At 38.7% G+C, this 19,589-nt stretch overlaps 1 protein-coding gene and 1 long non-coding RNA gene across 5 annotated transcripts in view; one reads left to right on the forward strand and one right to left on the reverse strand.

Annotated features, from left to right (window-relative positions):
- LOC140463037 (protein eva-1 homolog A-like) overlaps positions 1–19,589 on the reverse strand; it is a 387,899-nt gene that overhangs the window by 352,607 nt on the left and 15,703 nt on the right. For 2 of the 4 annotated variants that reach the window (XM_072556691.1, XM_072556652.1), the window contains exon 1: positions 5,322–5,472. In XM_072556691.1, coding sequence (XP_072412792.1) covers positions 5,322–5,427 — 106 coding nt within the window. In that variant the 5' untranslated portion in view covers positions 5,428–5,472. Of the gene's footprint in view, positions 1–5,321; positions 5,473–7,562; positions 7,778–19,589 lie in introns of those variants that run through there. The other 2 variants (XM_072556670.1, XM_072556661.1) reach the window with 2 other exon arrangements.
- Positions 4,917–18,393, forward strand: LOC140463071 (uncharacterized). The gene is made up of 3 exons (XR_011954602.1): positions 4,917–4,982; positions 5,311–5,564; positions 18,270–18,393. It is a non-coding gene; the product is annotated as an uncharacterized lncRNA (long non-coding RNA).

Genomic DNA, 19,589 nt, shown 5'->3' on the forward strand with positions numbered 1-19,589 from the left:
GCATCACAATCCAGGCCTTTTATTATTACCCAACATTTATTACCCAAAGGCAGTTAAGTGTCAACCACATTCTTATGGATCTGGAGCCACGTGTAGACCAGACTAGATAAGGTAGTTTCCTTCCCTCAAGCACAAGAGTGAACCAGATGGGCTTTTCTGACAATTGATATCTGCTGTTCACACAGAAAACCAAACTCCAGGCTCATAGCTCAGCCTTCCTCAAGTCTCAGCCTCCTGAGAATCCAGTTTCTCAGAATGAAATTTCTATTTGCTGCAGAAGTGGACCAAGTCTCTCTATGTGTTAACTTCATACTGTTGCACTTTCATCGACATGAAAAGGAATTCTGCAAATCCTGCCTGCTAGCTGGACCATCTAATTCTGAGTTGCTACAGGTAAGCACACTGACTGGACATCAACTTTTTGGAATCTGACATTCACGTGAATTAGTATCTATAGATTTGGTTTAAAATTATTCTGAATTATAAACTCTTTCCTCTTTTTCTTCCTGTGCATGCATGCATGTGTGCATTGCAACAACCATTCCCTGGGCTTGAATGCAGGACTAAACCATACTTCTAGATTGCTGGCAGTCACTTTAAAATTGGATGTCCCAAACAGAAGATTTGGGGAGCAATAACCATAGACTGTTCCAAAAGGATGAAAAAAAAACTTTAAACACATCTGCTTTTGGAGGTAAGGAGACTAAAAGCCTTTCTCCCTTGTTTAAAGCAGCAGTTTTGGTTTTCTTTAAACAGAAGGATATACTTACATTAAAAGCAGTTCAGGGACTATTCATTCAACTGATCCCTGAGATGAAGAGGTTATCCTATGAGGAAAGGTTGAACAAGTTGAACTGCTCATTGGAATTTAGAGGTATGAGATGTGGTCTTATTGAAACCTGAAAGATTCTGAGGGGACTTGACTGAGTGAACAAAAAGTAGGGGAGAATGAAATTAGGGGATACACTTTAAAAATTGCGGATCTCACATTTAACATAAAGAGGTGGATAATTTTATTTCTCAGAAGGTCATCAACCTGTTGAATCCTCTTCTCAAGTGCAGTACAAATGGATGTATTACATCATATACTTCTGTATATGATTCACAGTGAAGCAACAGTGCACCAATAATGGAGGGAGCAGGGTTTTAAATGATGCAGTCCCAAACAATTGGGTTGATGTTTCCTGAATGGTATTCAGTTTCTTGAGCATTGTCAAAGATTTATTCATCTAGGCAAGTACAGACACTTGCATCACACATCAGATTTGTGCCTTGCAGATGGTGGGAAAGCAAAGGACGCCAAGAGGAGAGTTACCCTCTGCCAAATACTCAGCCTTTAACCTGCCCTTGTAACAATAGTGCTGTTTCTATGGTCCAAGTAAACATCATGCTAACAATAATTTGTATTAATAATTCAGATCTTGGTGTATAGGAGACAATTTTGAAATTTGTAGATAATTCAAAAATTAGGAGCATTATAAAATGTACAGCAGTACATTTACAGAACTTTAAAAGTATACAGACCAAATGGTCATGTGAACAGATAGGTGGCTGAAGAATTCAATGCAGAGAAATGCAAAGCGATACATTTTGGTACAATGAACATGGAGATATAACATAAAATTAAGGTGACTATTTTAAGGATGTGTATAAGCCATTATAAATGTCAGGACTGGGGGAGAAATGCCTAGTTAATAAAGCATGCAATTTTGTAAGCATTATTAATCGGGGCAGAGAACCAGAGAAGGACATTATGGTGACATTGTACAATACAACAATTAGACCCCAACTGGAATGCAGAACCACACTTTAGGAAAGATAAATCCATATTAGAGGGAGTATAGAAGATCTTTCTGTAAATGGTTCCAAGAATTAAAAACTTCAGTTACATTGAAAGGTTGGAGAGGTTTAGATTGTTTTTCTTGGAGAACAGAAGGCTAAGAGGAACTTTGATTAATGTTTTCAAAATCATGACTGGTCCAGACAGAGTAGATAGGAAGTAACCATAAAAGGATTGAAAATGAGAGAGCACAAATTTAAAGTAATTTTCAAAAGATGTGATGTGTGAAAGAAAAAGGTGTCTGGAAATGTAGTGGAGGCAGGTTCAATTGAGGCATCCAAGAGGACATTAGATGATTATTTGAATTGCAACAATACACAGAGATACAAGGAAAAGTGGGAGAATGGCACTAAAGTTCATTCAGACAGTCTGCGCAGATAATTGACCTCGTGCATCATGACAATTTTGAGATGCTCTAAAATGAAAGTTTACTTCTGATAATTGCTAGAGCTGAAGAAAATTCTGCATTGGACTGAGGCATACTTCTGGATAGTCCCAACAGAACTAGAGAACTTAACTTAAAAGGTTGAAGTATCATAAGAGAATGCTTGAGGAAATAACTGTGTAGACCATACATAGTTATAAACCATATGAAGTTAATAATGTTTGATTTATTTAATTCTTTTATATAAAGTTTGTTCCACCAGAAAAAGAATCTTTGGTTAAAAGTGATTAGATTTCAAATGTTAGCAGTTCCTAACCAAATGGCAATAGTAGATTGTGGTCAGATTAAGTGGATAAACCATACTTTGTCACTTTTCTTTCCAATGTTGTAGATGTACTGGAACAGCTTAGCCAAGAGCATGATTAGATCTGGAGCACATCTTCAGTTCATAGCTGTTGCTGAATCCAGCATGCTCAGTCTTTTCTTTATACCAAGGAACTGTCAAATTCTCTCAAGCACTCATTGTTCCAGAGGACCTCGACATTAAATCATCACTTTGAGTAATCTCCCATCCCTTACCAAGGCCTGTCTGAGTAGTCCCAACTATTCTAGCCCTCACTCACCAGAATTTGAGGGCAAACAATCACTGATGTATTCTCTTCCTCAGGTACAACCTAGCAGTAGACACTGGTTTCACTAGCACTAATGACTATTGATCCTATGATGAGGCCAGTCTACCTTCCTGAATAAGGAAGCAGCTATTTAATTGGCTACTGCCAGTGAAATGTGACTACAGATACCAACATATGACATAGCAGGACCCTCCCTACTGCTTTCAGCCCTGACCATGGAACCCCTGCCACTTCTAAAAGATTTCCTTCCATTGTATTCCAAACTCTTCCTATCCATTTATTATCCAGAACCTATACCACATTATTTATTATCCTGGAATCTATACTTTCCTGTTCTATAGCAGTTGATTATAATCGTCATAGAAGAAACAAGCCATTTGGCCCAACAAATCCACAATGACCCTGCGAAGAGTAACCCACCCAGACCCATTCCCCTACCGTATTACTCTACATTTATCCTGACTAACGGACTTAACCTACACATCCCTTAATACTATGGACAACTTAGCATGGCCAATTCACCTAACCTGCACATCTTTGGATTTGTGGGAGGAAACCGGAGCACCTGGAGGAAACCATGCAGACACTGGGAGAACGTTCAAACTCCACACAAACAGTCGCCAAGGTTGGAATCAAACCCGGGTTCCTGGCACTGTGAGGCAGCATTGCTAACCGCTGGGCCACTGTGCTACCCCATGTTCCCTCATTTAAAAACCTCTATGTCAAAACATCCCCAATAATTTGTACTTTATCATCTGAATACTAAGTTCATCTATTACAAGATTGGATCGTTGTTTTCACAATTTTACTCTTATCAAGTTGATTGTCTATTTTGATCCATTCTATTAATGTTCAGTATTCCTGGGTCAGAAACAAAATAACTGCCTTTGGGTAATAAAGTTATGTACAGAGAAAAACTCTCAATGTCTGCCTAAACAATGTACCCAAACCTTCAATCCTAGAACATCACCCCTGCTATACATGTGTTTTCCCTTAGTTTCTGTCACATAAATTCTTCCTAGTGCCCAAAATCAAATCAGTTCTCACAGCCTACAGAAGCAGTGGGCTTTTCACTTCACTATTTTGGACTAGATTCAAATCCCGGTTTCAGTGGTGAATGTACACTTTCTACTTACGCCTTATAATTTCCTTTCTGGAAATCATTATCCCAGATTTACATTGAACACTTCAGCTTTTTCCCCTTTGCACCACTGTCTGGTGTTAAATCGAAGATGTACAAATCCTTTTTCAAATTTAGTATCAAAAACTGTGTTTAAATTTGATTTATAAACAGTGAGTATGTAGATCCATGTGGTAATCTTGCAAAGAGAGCTTGTTGAACAATTTGTTTTTATTATGGTCTGATTAAAGGCAAATGGCAATCTTCACACTAGCACACAACTGAAGTGGTCATTCAAATAAACAACAGCCAATTAGCAGATAGGTGGCAATTGATGGTTTATATTTTAAACGACTTGTTGTTAAATTCAACTTCACTCACTGCAAGACAGCTCAAGAGATCCACAACAGCTAGATTGTGAAAAATAGCAAATCTGGCTAATATCTTTTCGGGGTTTGAGTTTTGTTGCCATCCTGAATATAGCCTTTTTTTGCTTTATACAGTTTACCATTAGAATGTAAATATGGGAGGGAAAGAGGAGGAACGGGATTCGTTTCATCCTCAAAATACTGAAAAAATACAGTAAAGCAAAACTGAAATAGCTTGTGGGATACGATTTTCGAATGAATCATCCAGGAGGCTGCGAATCCTGATAGGTTTCTCCAGCTCTTTTTTTCATCCGGTACTCTTCGTTATATCTAATGCAGAGATTGGCTCATTAAAGTTATTCAAAACTAAATCAAAAACATCACGTACCTTGTAGTATTAATTCAAGTATTCCGGCTAACAAATGCAATATTTCAAATCATGTTGTGGTAAGCTTTGCCAACATTTTCTAACTACCTAGTTACACATTTTGTAACTACGTTTGACCAGCAACAAAGTAACATGAATGAAGAGTTGTTATTCATTTCGAGTCCGTCACAAGTGTAGGAAGACAGACACTTTGGAAGGACCCCGGAATTGAGCTGAAGACACTTTCGAAGCGAACAGCTGAATTATGAGGTATAAATTACCCTCTTCCTTAAGGACGTGCATCCTTACTCTGTTGTTTGTCTTTTTCAAAGAAAATGTTACCATGGTTTTTACATTTACTTAAGACATCTATTAAAATAAATGTAGGAAATAGACGACTTCATGATTCCTAATGCTTAAACTACAAGTAGAAATTTACTATCAGCAAGATCATTTCAATTAAAAATCTATTTGAAGGGGACGTTGATGATTTACAGTTCGCGACATTTTCAACTGAACTTCATTTTTTTTAAAAAAAGTGTTTAAAATTCAATGTACTATCTAATTGATTCTCCCACATTTATCTGTTCTTGGTCAGTCATCACCTACCGGAAAAGTCTGAAGAAGTTTTAGCAAAGCTGCTCAGCCAAACCAGACCCATCACTCGAAGTAAGATCGCGTCCAAACGTGAGGAACGCACATCTGGGAGAAACATCCTTGAATCAATCGCAATTTGTTTTCTACCGTCACGTTCCTGTTCTTTTGTCAGTTATTCATTCCAGAAAGTCGTGTTTCGAATCTGGTATTTCACTGTTGTGCCTGCAAGTCCCATTGCTGGAACACAGTTCGGCGGTGAGTGCTCGGGGCGTGTAGAGAAAGTAAAAGGCGAGTAGCGCAGCTCAGTGACTTCAAGTGAAACTACTAGGCTTCCACCTGAGACAGCAACTTCCCGGCAGGTCCTAAAGCCCCTCCTTTTAACACCTTTTCAGGATTTGCTACTGTGCAACTTTTCAAATTAGTGTTCTACCTTAACTATTTTAATTAGTTTAGGTTTTTAAAACTCCTTATATCTAATACTACGACTTTATTCACTCTACAAGATATAGATGTCCTCCTTCAGCATAATCTTTTACACAGCAAGTACGTTTATATTAATACAGACTAGATGATAGAATGAGCAGACAACTGGCAGATGAAAGTTAACCAGATGCAAAGATGGAAAGACAATATAAAACAAAAGATACAACTCTAAAGGTACATATGTGCATAATTCATTGTACATGGCAGGACTAGTTGAGAGCAGTTAATACAGCATACAGTATCATAAACTTTATTTAATAGGAGCAGAGAGTTCGAGGGCATGGAGGTTTGGTTTATTTGGTATTAGAAACTATTTTGGCCTCAGCGGGAATATTGTGTCCGGTTCTGAGCATCATACTTCAGAAACATTTGAAGGTATTGGAAAGGTTGCAGAAAAGGTTTATGAGAATGGTGCCAGAGATAAGGAACTTCAGTTAGAAAACTAGACTGGAGAAGTCAGGAATGTTTTCATGAGAATAAAAGAGAAGGCTGAGAGAAGATATGATTAAGGTAAAATCAAAAGGGGATTTGACAATAAACATAGAGAAATTGTTCCCACCCATTAGAAGACTGTGAATGAGAGGAAACACGTTTAAAGTAATCAACAAAAGAACCAACGTATCTTGAAGAAAATCATTTTCATGCAGTGATTAAGCTCTGGTACGCACAACCATAGTATGTGGTGAAAGCAAGTTGAATTGAGATATTTAAGAGGGAATAAATCGTTATCTATAAAGAAAAAAAGGTGCAGAGTTGCGGGGAGTATGGAGTAGGATAGCACTAGGTGAATTGCTCATTGAGAGGAGTGCAGACACATTCGCCCAAATAGCCTGCTTATACATAATAAAAAATTTGTGAAGCTTTATGGATTTGAACATTAATCTGCAATGGTGGAATAATTTTAAGGAACATCTCATTAATTCACATATGACAATCTCTTCCGAAAATATGTTTTCTTACCAGATGCCCTCACTCTTAGGCAATGCTTTCCTAAATTATTAGACTTGTTTTAAGGGCTCTAATTCACATAACAAAAAAAATTAAGTTCAAAAATTGTTGGGCTGCCAATATATTCCAAATGTTCATTCAGTTATTCATTTAGTCATTTATACATTAATTTATTTGTAATATTTTATTTATACTGATGAGGCAGAATATTAGCTATGCAAGAATTGTCATTCTAAGTTTAACATGATTGTGAAGAATGTTACTTTTCATTTATATTTCAGAATAATTAATAACTTATGCCATTTCCAGTGCTGTAAAATTCAATTTATTATGGGCTAATTCCAGTGCAATGTAGCACAATAAATTACTGCAGAAAGTAATTTGATGATCAGGTAATACTGATAAATTGTCAATGTGCCCAACTGCATCAGCTAGGGATGCAGGAGGGCTGATAATATGATAGACTAAGGTTTTGGGAATGAGATTACTATCTTCCTGTTGCATGACATGCCAGCAACAGGGAATTTGGAAGCCCCCATCACCCCCTGGCTGTTAATTGACTCATGGGTGACCAATCATGGGACACCTTTGTCCACTTTGGGATTGTTCACCACAGCATCAGTACCAGGTAAACCGTGATGGTTTTCCAATGTCTTTTATGGGCCTTCTACTTTGGTGCTCCATAGACTACAGATGAGTCAGAAGAAGCAATGGCTGCCCCTATGGCAAGGACTCTGCTGGTGCTCGACAACATGCATACCAGTCACCCCATCTGAGCTCTCCACCGATCTGGCAGGTCCCAATTCCCTCCCCAAATCCTACCTGATTTTCAAGGATGATTCAAAAGGAGACGCCGGTCCCTCCAAACAGGTCAGAGGCAAACTATCTTCTTTTGCTTTCAGTCCCAGTGTCATACAGCTAGCATAATGAAACTGCACCAGTCAATCTCTCTTGTCGTGAAAGTTCATCAAAGTCTTAGTTAGAAATGATAAACAAAAATGGAAATTGCTGGGAAAACTAAGCAGGTCTGGCAGCATCTGTGGAGAGAAAGTAGAATTAATGTTTCAGGTCAAAACAGAAATTTGAAATGATGATGTGTACTGCTGATGGCCATAAGCAAAGTGACAACTGATATTCTCTGCAACAACAAATATCGAACTATCTCTCACCCTTCATCCTGATCACTCTAACATTTTTGAAACATCTGACATTTGCTAATAAGTCTCTTCCATTGGCTAGCTTAGTGGTATGGCCCTTGTTTGATATCTACTGCTGCTTCACTCATCATCTCTTTATGAATCATAAGGGATTTTACACCATCAATGATATTGACTGACCAAGAGTTCAAGGTCATGCAGATTAACGTCCAAGTAAGTATGATTTCTTCATTTCAAGTAAATCATCTATGCTGTGGTTTTTTCAAAGTGAAGGCAAGTAAAAATAGCTTTCAGGATAACAAAGCCATTCACCGTAACCCTGGTTAACGATACTATTAAGACAGTCTTGAGACAGTACTGGAGAAATAGGACTGACTGGTGACAAATTCCCTGGAACTGACAGTCTGCACCTTGAGGTTTTAAAAAATAATGCATTGGTTTTGAATTTCTAGAATTCCCTAGGTTCCAGCACAGTTTCCAAGGATTAGAAAGTAGAAAATATAACTGCAATTCAAGGAGTAAGACATAAAGCAGTAAACTAAAGATTATTTAGACTAACACCAATAATAAGCAAAATGCTAGCTTCCATTATTACAGATGTGGTTACTGACACTTAGAAAATCACAACTTCCTATTGACTCCGTTAAATTATCAATTAGGAATGTTGTCATTGACAAAGGACATTGTTTTGAGAATGTAACTGGTACGATGGATAAGGGGTAGTCATTTAATGCAGTCCATTAGATTTTGAAGATGTCACAAAACTGGTAATTATACAATAAATCTCTCTACCTTTCTTCTAGCCTTCAAAATTTTCTCAAAGCCTATCTCTTCAAGCCTAAGTTCAGTCACTCTTCACATCTGTTTATTATTGGCTCACTGTTGTTTTTTTCTGTGTGTGCATTGGATGTCTCTGTTAAAAGCAATGTTTAACTCCAGATCTCTGTAATTCCTCACTCTATCCTTACTTTTTAAATTTAATTTTGCATTTAATTTTGTACATTGAACTACTAAATACTTTTTTTATTTGTACAATGTGTTATTAATTCCAAGTATTCAACAAGAATAGGGAAGAAAGGCCAGGCCATTAAAATTTATTCTCTGATTAGCTAATGATTCTCCATGTGATTAGTCGTTTCATTCCATATTATTGTTGAAAGTAATATATCAAATAAGAAAAGATTAACTAGCCTATCATTTTTTAGGTAATCCTACATCATTTTTTTGAAATTGTTGAAGTGTTTGAAATGCCTTTTGACAATCTCCAATCATTGGGAAAATTTCCACAGCAATTTCCTTTACAGTACATGGATATTTGCAAGTTGTAGTCACAGATTCAATTATTTCCTCACTAGCTTCCTTTGGATCTCCTAGGATCTTCAGATATAAATCATAATCGCTCAGTGATTTATCTACCTTTCATTTGAGTAACTTAAAGTGATCATTTTTGGAAAGTATGAGAAAGAATAACAAAACCATATTGTATTATACTTAAAGCAGATATGTATTTGAATAAAAGGCACATTCCAAGAGTACAATTCTTACAAGAACAAAAACACTTCATGAGACTCTAAGTGGACAAGAGTCATCTCACTCACCATAACATAATCTTCATGCAGATGAATTTGTCTTTCATTATTCTTTCATGTGTATGGGTATAGATATTATTTGTTACGCAGCCCTAATGGTCTTTGAACTGAGTAACTTGCTGTACTATTTCAAAAGGTAGTTGAGAATCAACATATTGCTGTGGATTTGAAATGATAAGTAGGCCGAATTGGATAGGAATGGCAGATTTCATTCCTAAAAGGCATTAGTGAATCGGATACATTTTTATATTACACAATGATAGTTTCACAGTCACCATTACTGACACCAATTTTATATTCCAGATTCCTTCATTAAATTTCCACCAGTTGCTTGTGAGACTTGAATCTATATTTACCATTAGCCTGCCCCTCTGGATAACTCGGCCAGGAACATTTGCATAAATCCGTAACCTTCTTATCTCTGATTAAATTACTGAATTTGCTAAACTACAAACATTTGTGATTTAGTCACAGATTACTTCAGAATTATGAACTGAATTTAATAATCTGGCAGACACTGGATGTACTACAAGTTACAGATTACCATTGTTTAGAATAGATATTTGCGGAATATTTTCTTCAGTAAACTCATAAAAAGGGTTGTAGTGCAAGTTTCCTCTTTAAAATGCCAGCCATGACCTCACCTCAAAGGAGGGAGGTAAAACTATTTGTTAAGTATGGATTAGGTGATGAATGTCTTTAGATGAATGTCATTAGTATGCCTTATAAAGGTTTTAATAGATGTATTAAAAATGCTTAAAGTAATCAAGTTTTTTTAAGCAGAATGGTTAAAAATGTTCTGAAAGCCACAGAGAAAATTTCAGAAGTCAATTCAAATGTATGATCTTTTACTCCCCATTTTGCAAACAAATGGAAAAAGAGCAGCTGCCCAAAACTTTGATTTTCCTGCTCCTCGGATGCTGCCTGACCTGCCGTGCTTTTCCAGCACCACACTCTCGACTCTGATCTCCAGCATCTGCAGTCCTCACTTTCTCCGAACAGTAATTAAGGCCAAGGATTAAATTAGTTTGTTGTTTTCATGTCCACATGTATTTCTTAGTGTGGAATCCAATTAAGAACAAGAATTGCAATTATTCTGACACACTTACTAGATTGAGAATTTTTTCCACAAACTGATTACCAATATGGCACACTTCATAGTACAAGTAACAAGTATTGAGTTCTATTCACCAGATTTTATTTAAACAATCTACCTTTCAAATCATCCAATTAGGAAAACACTGGTATTTTAAAATCTTTCCTAAACATCTAAAATTACATGTCATTGTTCTTTGCCGCTTTAATACGCAATAACACTATAGTTTGCATGGTTTCATTCTCAAAAAAACAGAAGTTTACTTAAATTCAACCTATGTACCTGCTGTCTTCAAAATACAACAACATAAGCATCGTGCATTAGACTAAATGCCTTCAATTCAATAGTTAACTTACATTTTCACGGTAAAATAAACCAGGAGGAAATGTTTCTGACCTCTATAGTAATCTAGTAGCTTATGGTGCAGAGTAACTCCATAAAAAATAGAACTTGCATATTTACAGAACCCAAAAATACAACCTCTGAAATCCCTCTCTCTTCCACATCTTTCCATTTTGTGCATTGCACTGCCCAGACAATGAAGTCTCCCCTTCAGAAATGAGTAATGAAAAATCTGATCATAAAATCCATTACCACGCACACTTCTGATGAGGCAAAAGGTAAGATGCCAGTAGACCTCTTCTGCCTTTGTACAATATCAGAGAAGTCAGCAATATCTAAATTATTATTTTTGAACATTATGTAAATTAAAAAGTATAACCTATGGAAGATTAAAAGCGGTCACTGCATTGAGTCTACATTCCCTAACTAATGTGTATTATTTTTACCAACAACTGATTTAACTTAACTTTATGTTTTCATTCATCCTGATTACAACTTACTTCATGACATTTCTTTAGTTTTTTTTGAAATCTTTTCTGGCTCATTTTCAAAACACCAGAATGTCTACTAAGGTGTTATATAGATTAGAAAGATTTCAAGATTCGCTGTGGTGAATAAACTGACTACAGCTGGGAATGATACCAATTCTGACTGACTCGATTGGACTGCAAGTGATCTCAAAATTGTACATTTCCAAATTTTCCTCTCTGCTGAAAAGTGAGCAAGTATGGATGCTTAATAAGGGTGCACCATAATTGGTTGTAATGGTACCATCATCAAACTATGCATGGCACTCGATTCTAACTCAGCTAAGGCAAGGTATGTAACTTAACAACAGGCTTCTAATGGTTTGGGAACAGTTTTCAAGCCCTAATTCTAGACATGAAGAGGAATAAAGAAAGTTAAAGAAGGAAAAATATAATGTAATGTTTGAAGCCTGTTACTGCAATAATTTGAATTGATATGTTTATTTTGAAAACTATATTCCTTTATTTGATTGCTATTTAAGGCATGATTTAATCACACAATTCAAAAGCAAAAAAAAAGTAACAAGAACCATAAACATACCTGATTTAATATAGTAATAGAAAAAAAAGTCACTCTTGGAATTCAAAACTTCTCCAAAATACCTACAGAATTATAAACATCATTACTTAATGAAGTGGATGAGAGGAAATGATAGCAAATGGTGCAATTCTGTTCTTGAGATTGTGAATGGGCAAGTTTTCATGAGTTCTTGCTGAAATGTGAGCATTGATGGCTGGGTCAGCATTTATTTCCCATCCCTTACTGCTCTTGAAAAGGTGGTGGTGAACTATCTGGAACCACTGCAGCTCATTTGAGTAGGTCGACTCACAAAGCCATTAGGGAGGGAGTTTCAGGAATGTGATCCAGTGACACTGAAGGAAAAGCAATATTTTTCCATTAAGGATGGTGAGTGGTTTGGAGGTTACGGTGCTGCCATATGTCTGCTATCTGTCCTTCTAGATATAAATGGTCATGGACCTATGGTAAATTTCAGCACTGTGCCTTGTACACAGTATATACTGCTACTACTGTGTATCATTGGTGAGGGAATGGCTGCTTGTGGATGTAGATGTCAATCAAGTGAGATACTTTGTCTTGGATGGTGTCAAGCTTCTTGAATGTTGCTGAATCTGCAATTATCTAGGGAAGTGGGGAGTATTCTATCATAATCCTGACTTGTACCTTATAAGAAATCATGAGGTGCATGGATAGGATAAATAGTCTTTTCCCTGGGGTGGGGGGAGTCCAGAACTCGAGGACATAAGTTTAGGGTGAGAGGGGAAAAGATATAAAAGAGACCTAAAGGACATATTTTTCATGCAGAGGATGGTACGTGTAGGGAATGAGCTGCCAGAGGAAGTGGTGGAGGCTAGTAAAATTGCAACATTTAAAAGGCATCAAATTGGGTAAATGAATAGGAAGAATTTGGAGGGATATGGGCCGGGTGCTGGCAGGTGGGACTAGATTGGGTTGGGATATCTAGTCGGCATGGACGAGTTGGACCGAAGGGTCTGTTTCTATGCTGTACATCTCTATGACTATGATTCTGTGACTCTATGACAAGCTATGAAGAGTCAGGAAGTGAATTCATTGCCTCTGACCCAGTCTTGCTGCCATAGTATTTAAATGGCTTGTCCAGTTCAGTTTCTGGTCAATAGTAACTCCTCAGATGTTGTTAGTTGGGGATTCAATAATAGTTTTTTAAATTTATATGTGGGACTTGGGTGTCACTGGCTGGCCAGCATTGATAGCCCACCCCTATTTGCCCTTGAGAAGGTGGTGGTGAACTTCTTGAATCGCTGCAGTCCACTTGCTGTGGTTGACCCACAATGCCGGTAAGGAGGGAATTCCAGGATTTTGACCCAAGGACTGTGAAGGAATGGTGGTATATTTCCAAGTCAAGGTGGTGAGTGGCTTGGAGGGGAACTTGCAGGTGGTGGTGTTCCCAAGTAACTGTTGCCCTTGTCTTTCTAGATGGAAGTGGCAATGGGTTTGGAAGGTGCTGTCTAAGTTCATTGGTGAATTTCTCCAGTGCATCTTGTAGATAGTACACACTACTGCTACGGAGAGCTGGTCATGGACAGATTGAATGTTTGTAGATGTGGTGCCAATCAAGTGGGTTGCTTCGTCCTGGATGGTGTCAAGCTTCTTGAGTGTTGTTGGAGCTGCACCCATCCAGGCAAGTGGGGAGTATTCCATCACCAATGCCATTGTATGTCAAGAGGCGGTGGTTAGATTCACTCTTGTTTGAAATAGTCATTTCCTGACACTTGTGTAGTGTAAATATCACTTGTCACTTGTTAGCCATAAACTTGATGTTGTCCAGGTCTGGCTGCATTTGGGGATGGACTGTTTCAATATCTGATGAGTTGTAAATGGGTGTTGAATATTGTGCAATTATCAGCAAATATCCCCAATTCTGATCTTGTGACAGAAAGAATATCATTGATGAAGCAGCTGAAGATGGTTGGGACAAGGACACTATCAGCAGAAACTCCTGAAGAGATGCCTTAAACTGAGATGATTGACCTTCAACAACCAGAATCATCATCTTTTGTGCTCACTCCAACCTGTGGAGAGCTCCCCCGATTCCTGTTGACTCAACTTTTGCTAGTGTTTCTTGATGTCTATTCAATCAAATGTGGTCTTGATGTTAATAGCAGTCACTCTCACCTCGTTCATTCATAAGTGAACCACTGGAAATGCTTAGTCTTTGATACTGCCTGCTATTTATGCTATTTGGCACACATATTACCTGTGCTGTAGCTTCACCAAGTTGACACCTCATTTTTAGGTATGCCTGATGTTGTTCCTGGCATGTCTTGCTGCACTTCTCATTGGACTAGGATTGATCCCCTGCCTTGACAGCAATGATAGTGGCAGATATGCTGGAGGTGAAGTTGTAGATTGCATTTGAGTACAATTCTTCTCTTGCTGATTGCCCTCATGGATGCTCAATCTGACATGTTCGATCTGTTAAAAGGCTATGCTGTTTAGTTTGGCAGTCATATCACAGAATAGACTGGACAGTATGCTCAGTGCGAAGATGGGACTTTGCCTTCAGAAGCAGTATGTCACATACCTCAATACTGTCATGGAAAGATTTATATGAATCAGGTTGTTTGATGAGGATGAGGACATGTGTGTTTTCCTCTTTTGTTGGTTCCCTTACCATCTGCCACACCCCCAGTCAAACGTGTCATTCAGCACTCTGCCATTGGTCTGAAGCTGAGCTGCTCAGCCAGTCTTGGTAATGGACATTGCAGTCCCCCACTGAGAATACATTCTGCCTCTTTACCCTCAATTGCTCCTCCAAATGAGGTTCAACATTGTCAGCTGCTAGAGGAGGGGCAATCAGTTTGGAGGTTTCTTAGCCTTGTGTAATTTGATGCCATGAGACCTGATGAAGTCCAGAATCAATGTTAAGGATTCTTACATTCCTCCAGAATGTATGTAACTGTACCACCATTTGTGCTGGGGTGGTGATGGTATTGTCTGGCACAATGTAAAATAAGATTGCCTGAGAACTACTGCCAGACTGCTGCTTGTCAAGTCAATGGGACAGTTCTCCCAATTTTGGCACTAACCCTCAGATGTTGTTAAGAAGTTTATTTCAGGGTTAATTTGCTGTTGTTGTTTCCTGTGCCTAGGTCAACGCCAGGTGGTCCTTCAAGAATTTGTAGTGGTCAGATGTCACTGATTAGCTTTGTAGGTCATTTTAGAGGGCAGTTAAAAGTTAATCAATCAGTGTTATTGTGGGACAGGCGTAGCATGTAGGCTCAACCAAGATGGGCAGTTTTCCTTCCCTAGGCAATGGTTTTATGGTCTTCATTAGACTTTTAATTCCAGGATTTTCTAAAATTCAGTTCCACATGGAATTTGAACCTGCACTTTCCAGTACATTACCTGCATCTCTGGGAAATCCAGAGGGAGGCAGGATCAAAAGATCTGGATGGTAGACATCAGAGGCTGTGAATCTGAAGCCAGATAAGTGAATGCGTGAGAACTTAGTGTGAAAATTATGGGGTAGAAACTCAGAAATGGCAAGGGGAATTGAAACCTGTAGTTATGGAGCACAAAGGCTGGGCGGGATAGATCAGATAGACTGGGAATCAGGCATAAATGAGAAAGTCTGGATCACTGGGAGATCAGAAGGAGACTGTTAAAGTGGAAGAATGCGGTCTGAAAAGCTGGGTTAGTCACAAGAAATTGGGGAAGTGAGCCAATGGAAAAATGACAGGAAGAATCACTGAAGTGGGGGTTGTAAGTGGCTGGTGGGCCAATTGTGGGACCATAGAGGAGGAAGGGAAGGTGACTGATGTTAGGTAATATTGGTCATGCTAGTGGGAGATCATAGCTTGGGTTGGTGTGATCAGCTTGAAGGACGGGGCGGGGGGTGGAGGGGGGGGGGGGCAATAGCTGGTTGTACCAAACGGAAGGTTATCATGGTGGACTGAGGATAGAAAAGCGATGCCAAGCCTCCTGCCTTACAAACAATGCTGAAAAGGAACATAACTCCTGGATCCAGCGGGTCTTGCCTTCATTTAATTGCCATACTTACAGGGAATTAAAATTTATGGCATCGAACCTCAGTTGATCACCTACCCTCCATCCAGCATCCTCTACTAAAAAATGGCTGGTTCTTGGAAGGTTGGCTTTAACTTTGTCTTGATTAATGTTTTTACGTCTGACCTGACCCAATGTAATCTGTTGTTGGATATTAAAATTCCAACCATAGAATCAAACAAAAAATAAGGAGGCCGCTTAGTCTTTTGTTAGCATATCAACTCTTTGAAAGACATCTCTAAACAATCCCAATCTGTTTAGCTCTTGCCCAATACCCTGCATTCTTTTCTTCTGGTCAAGTTATTATTCAATTTCCTTTTGAAAATTACTACTGAATCTGTTGCTATAATGCCTTTTAAGCAGTACATTTCAGATCATAGCAACTCAGTGAAAAAATGATTTTTCCTCAATTTTTTTTCCATGCTCATTTTACTAGCTCAAACCTTTCTATCCTTCAATATCCTTCTGCCTGTGGAAAATGTTTTACCCAAAGTACTTTACCAAATCACTCAATGTTGAACACCTCAATTAATCTTGCTGTAAACTCTGCTTTAAGGCGTGCAATTCCAGTTTGTCCAGTCTCTGCAAATAACTGAAGTTTCTTATTCCTAGCTTAACTCTACTAAACCATAAAGGCTAAGGATATTTGAAGTTATTCTATTAGACTATGTGTGTGTTTTTACTGAGTCTGATATGATCAATTTGCATTTCAATTAGATTTGAATATTACTTCAGGAGTATCAATTTTGCTTTTAATTTTTTCTGCAGATTTATGAATACACAATAATGAAAAAAAAGCTAATTAGCCCTAGTTGATGAGTAATCATAAGCATCAATTATAGTTGGACAAGTGGTTATGTAGTTTGAGATCCCACATCAAACCAAATATGGCACAAGGCAAGGAGGCACTATGAACCACCACAACTGCCTTAAAGATTGAACACATGCCACTGGCATAATTTTACATCACTGTAATCATCCAGCCATCTAAACTAACCCATAATAACAAAAATAAGTTTGCTAAGTACTTTCCTCAATATGTTCTGCTTGCAAATTTTATCCTTACAGGACTGTTCATTGATGAGATAGTTCAAATGCCAACTGATTTGATTCCAGTGAGTAAATAAATGCAATATGTCACAGGAAATTAACTAAATGATCAGTTGTCATTCGTATGATATGAAAATTCCAATAAGGCACAACGTTGAAAAGCAATTCTCATTATGGGTTACCTTCCCAGCACAATAAAGCTTAGAGTGCCCCCTTGTGGAAGCAAAGCATACCACCAAGACATTTTAGTGACTATTTTTTTCTTTTTTTTGCTTTCAGACAGTTCACTTGCTCTGGACATGCAATTTGTTTTTGTCCTTTTACTGTTTTTGCTCCATCACCAGTCTCTTTGGAGGCATTCCTGAAATTTGGATGTCACTACTGTGCATAAACCTGAGAGATCTGTGCCCTGATTAAAATAAAAATATACAGGAAGAATTATAAATAGAATTCTTACAGTTGGAAGCAGACCATTCGGCCCATTGAGTCCACACCGAATCTCCAAACAGCAAGTCAACCAGACCCTACACTATTCCCAGTATCTTGCATTTCCCATGGCTAATCCACCTAACCTAACATTCTTGGACACTATCAGCAATTTAGCATTTTCAATCCACCTAACCTGCAGATCTTTGGACAATGGAAGAAAACTGGAGCACTCGGAGAAAACACTCGCAGATATGGGGAGCAGGTGGAAACCACACAGACAGTTGCCTGAGGATAGACTCGTATTTGGGTCCCTGTCGCTATGACGTAGCAGTGCTAACCACTAAGCCACCATGCTGCCAGAATTATAGGTCACCAAATCTTATTTGAACTTCAGACAGATTTTTTTCAAAAATTTGGCTAAACAACAATTCAGGGATTTTCATTGGGGGTGGGGGGGGAAGGGTTGATTTCTATGATCTTCAGTAAGTTTCCTCACATGATCTTATACTACTCACCTCAATAGCTATGCATTATAGTGTCACTCTCACACTATTTTGTGTTCACCACAGTGGAAGTACTCATTGCTACCGCAGCATAGTTAAAGACTAGCTATACACCAGTTCAAAAGGAATTTGCCAGGAATTGTCTTTTAAAGTTTCAGTGTGGGAAGAATTGCCTTGTAAATGACTGATAGGCATCTCAAATTGCTGAAAGGGACATGTAGGTCCTGATGGTTCGAGCAGCTAACACGAGGGTTGTCCTTTTTCTTTAGGCCCACCTAAGTAGATGACAGCACCAAACTCTGCCAGCATGACCTGAAGGTGACACCTGAGGGGGCCACAGTCCAGATGAATGTCCAACAATGCCACAAGCAAGTTCATGACCTTCTGAACTCCTCAAAGGTAAGTTCTGTCATCTGCTCTCTGCTACTTTACACTGATTTTAACTCTGCTGCTGCACGTACCACCCAAATCACACAGTCTGAAGTCCCGCTGCTGTACGCAGCATGTCTCTCCAAAGACTCTCATTCACCCTATATCCCTAAACTACCAACTTTTCCTGTCCTTTGTGCATCCTATGCATCAATTCATGTCATCCCGTCTTCCCCCATCTGCACCAACAGTAACAACCAAGGCAGCCACTTTCATCTCATTCAATCCCTCCCGGTGTCTTATTTCAGGAATAACAGCCCACAGTGGAACAAAAAATGCAAGAGTGAGTCCAATATTTATCTCTTCATCCCATATAAGGGGATCCTCGAGTTCACAGAGAGGATGGAAACTGCTCATCTGATGATGCTGAGATCTCCACATATCACATATTTGAGTTACCATTACAACCAAGATCCATTGTCAAGAGTTGCGCTGCTTTCCTATTACCACCACGACGAATGTTTTCATAACACGGTCAAACCTCCACCCCTATTTCGCACTCATTCTCTCTAGTTTTCTGCAGGCACCATTGGCACCTGTACAATCTCTGCCCGAAAGAGAGCAACCCTACAGCTGACATCACCTCCTCCCCTCTGAGAAGGGAGACAGACGTCCCAGAGCAAGAAGCAGTGACACCTTCTCTTGCATCCTCCCTCAGCTCAGATAATTATTATCTCGGAGGGTACTTCAGCGAGATTAATCTTCAGAGAAACACATTCTTCGGAGTACATCATTGCTACCTTTCTGCAGATAATTGAGGAGGAAAGGTCACAGAAACTCAAGAGTACTACCAGAAACCATGCATCTTCTCACCTCAGGCCCTAGAGAGCCCTATGGTGTGGCCATTAAGTACACTATTAAAATAGACAACTGAATCAAAGGTTGGAGGAGTCCATAAACAACATTTCCATACCACGTAGCCTCTGGCATGTGTGTGGCTGGCTGTCTTTATGGAAAAGTTAGTAGCTGCCATGGAAAGCCAAGACGAGTACCCTGCATTGTATCGCTGTAGCCACCTTTTGCTGAAAACTCTGCATTAGGAGATTGTTCCACATCTTACAGTGGTCAATGCTGGCCCTGGGCTTATAGACACATGTTCATCATCAACCTCTGTGGACACCTGTAGTGCACCAGACTCACACTATCATAGCTTGTGTGTC

Source organism: Chiloscyllium punctatum, chromosome 3 (assembly GCF_047496795.1).
Source record: "Chiloscyllium punctatum isolate Juve2018m chromosome 3, sChiPun1.3, whole genome shotgun sequence".
In the NCBI taxonomy this organism is placed as follows: domain Eukaryota; kingdom Metazoa; phylum Chordata; class Chondrichthyes; order Orectolobiformes; family Hemiscylliidae; genus Chiloscyllium; species Chiloscyllium punctatum.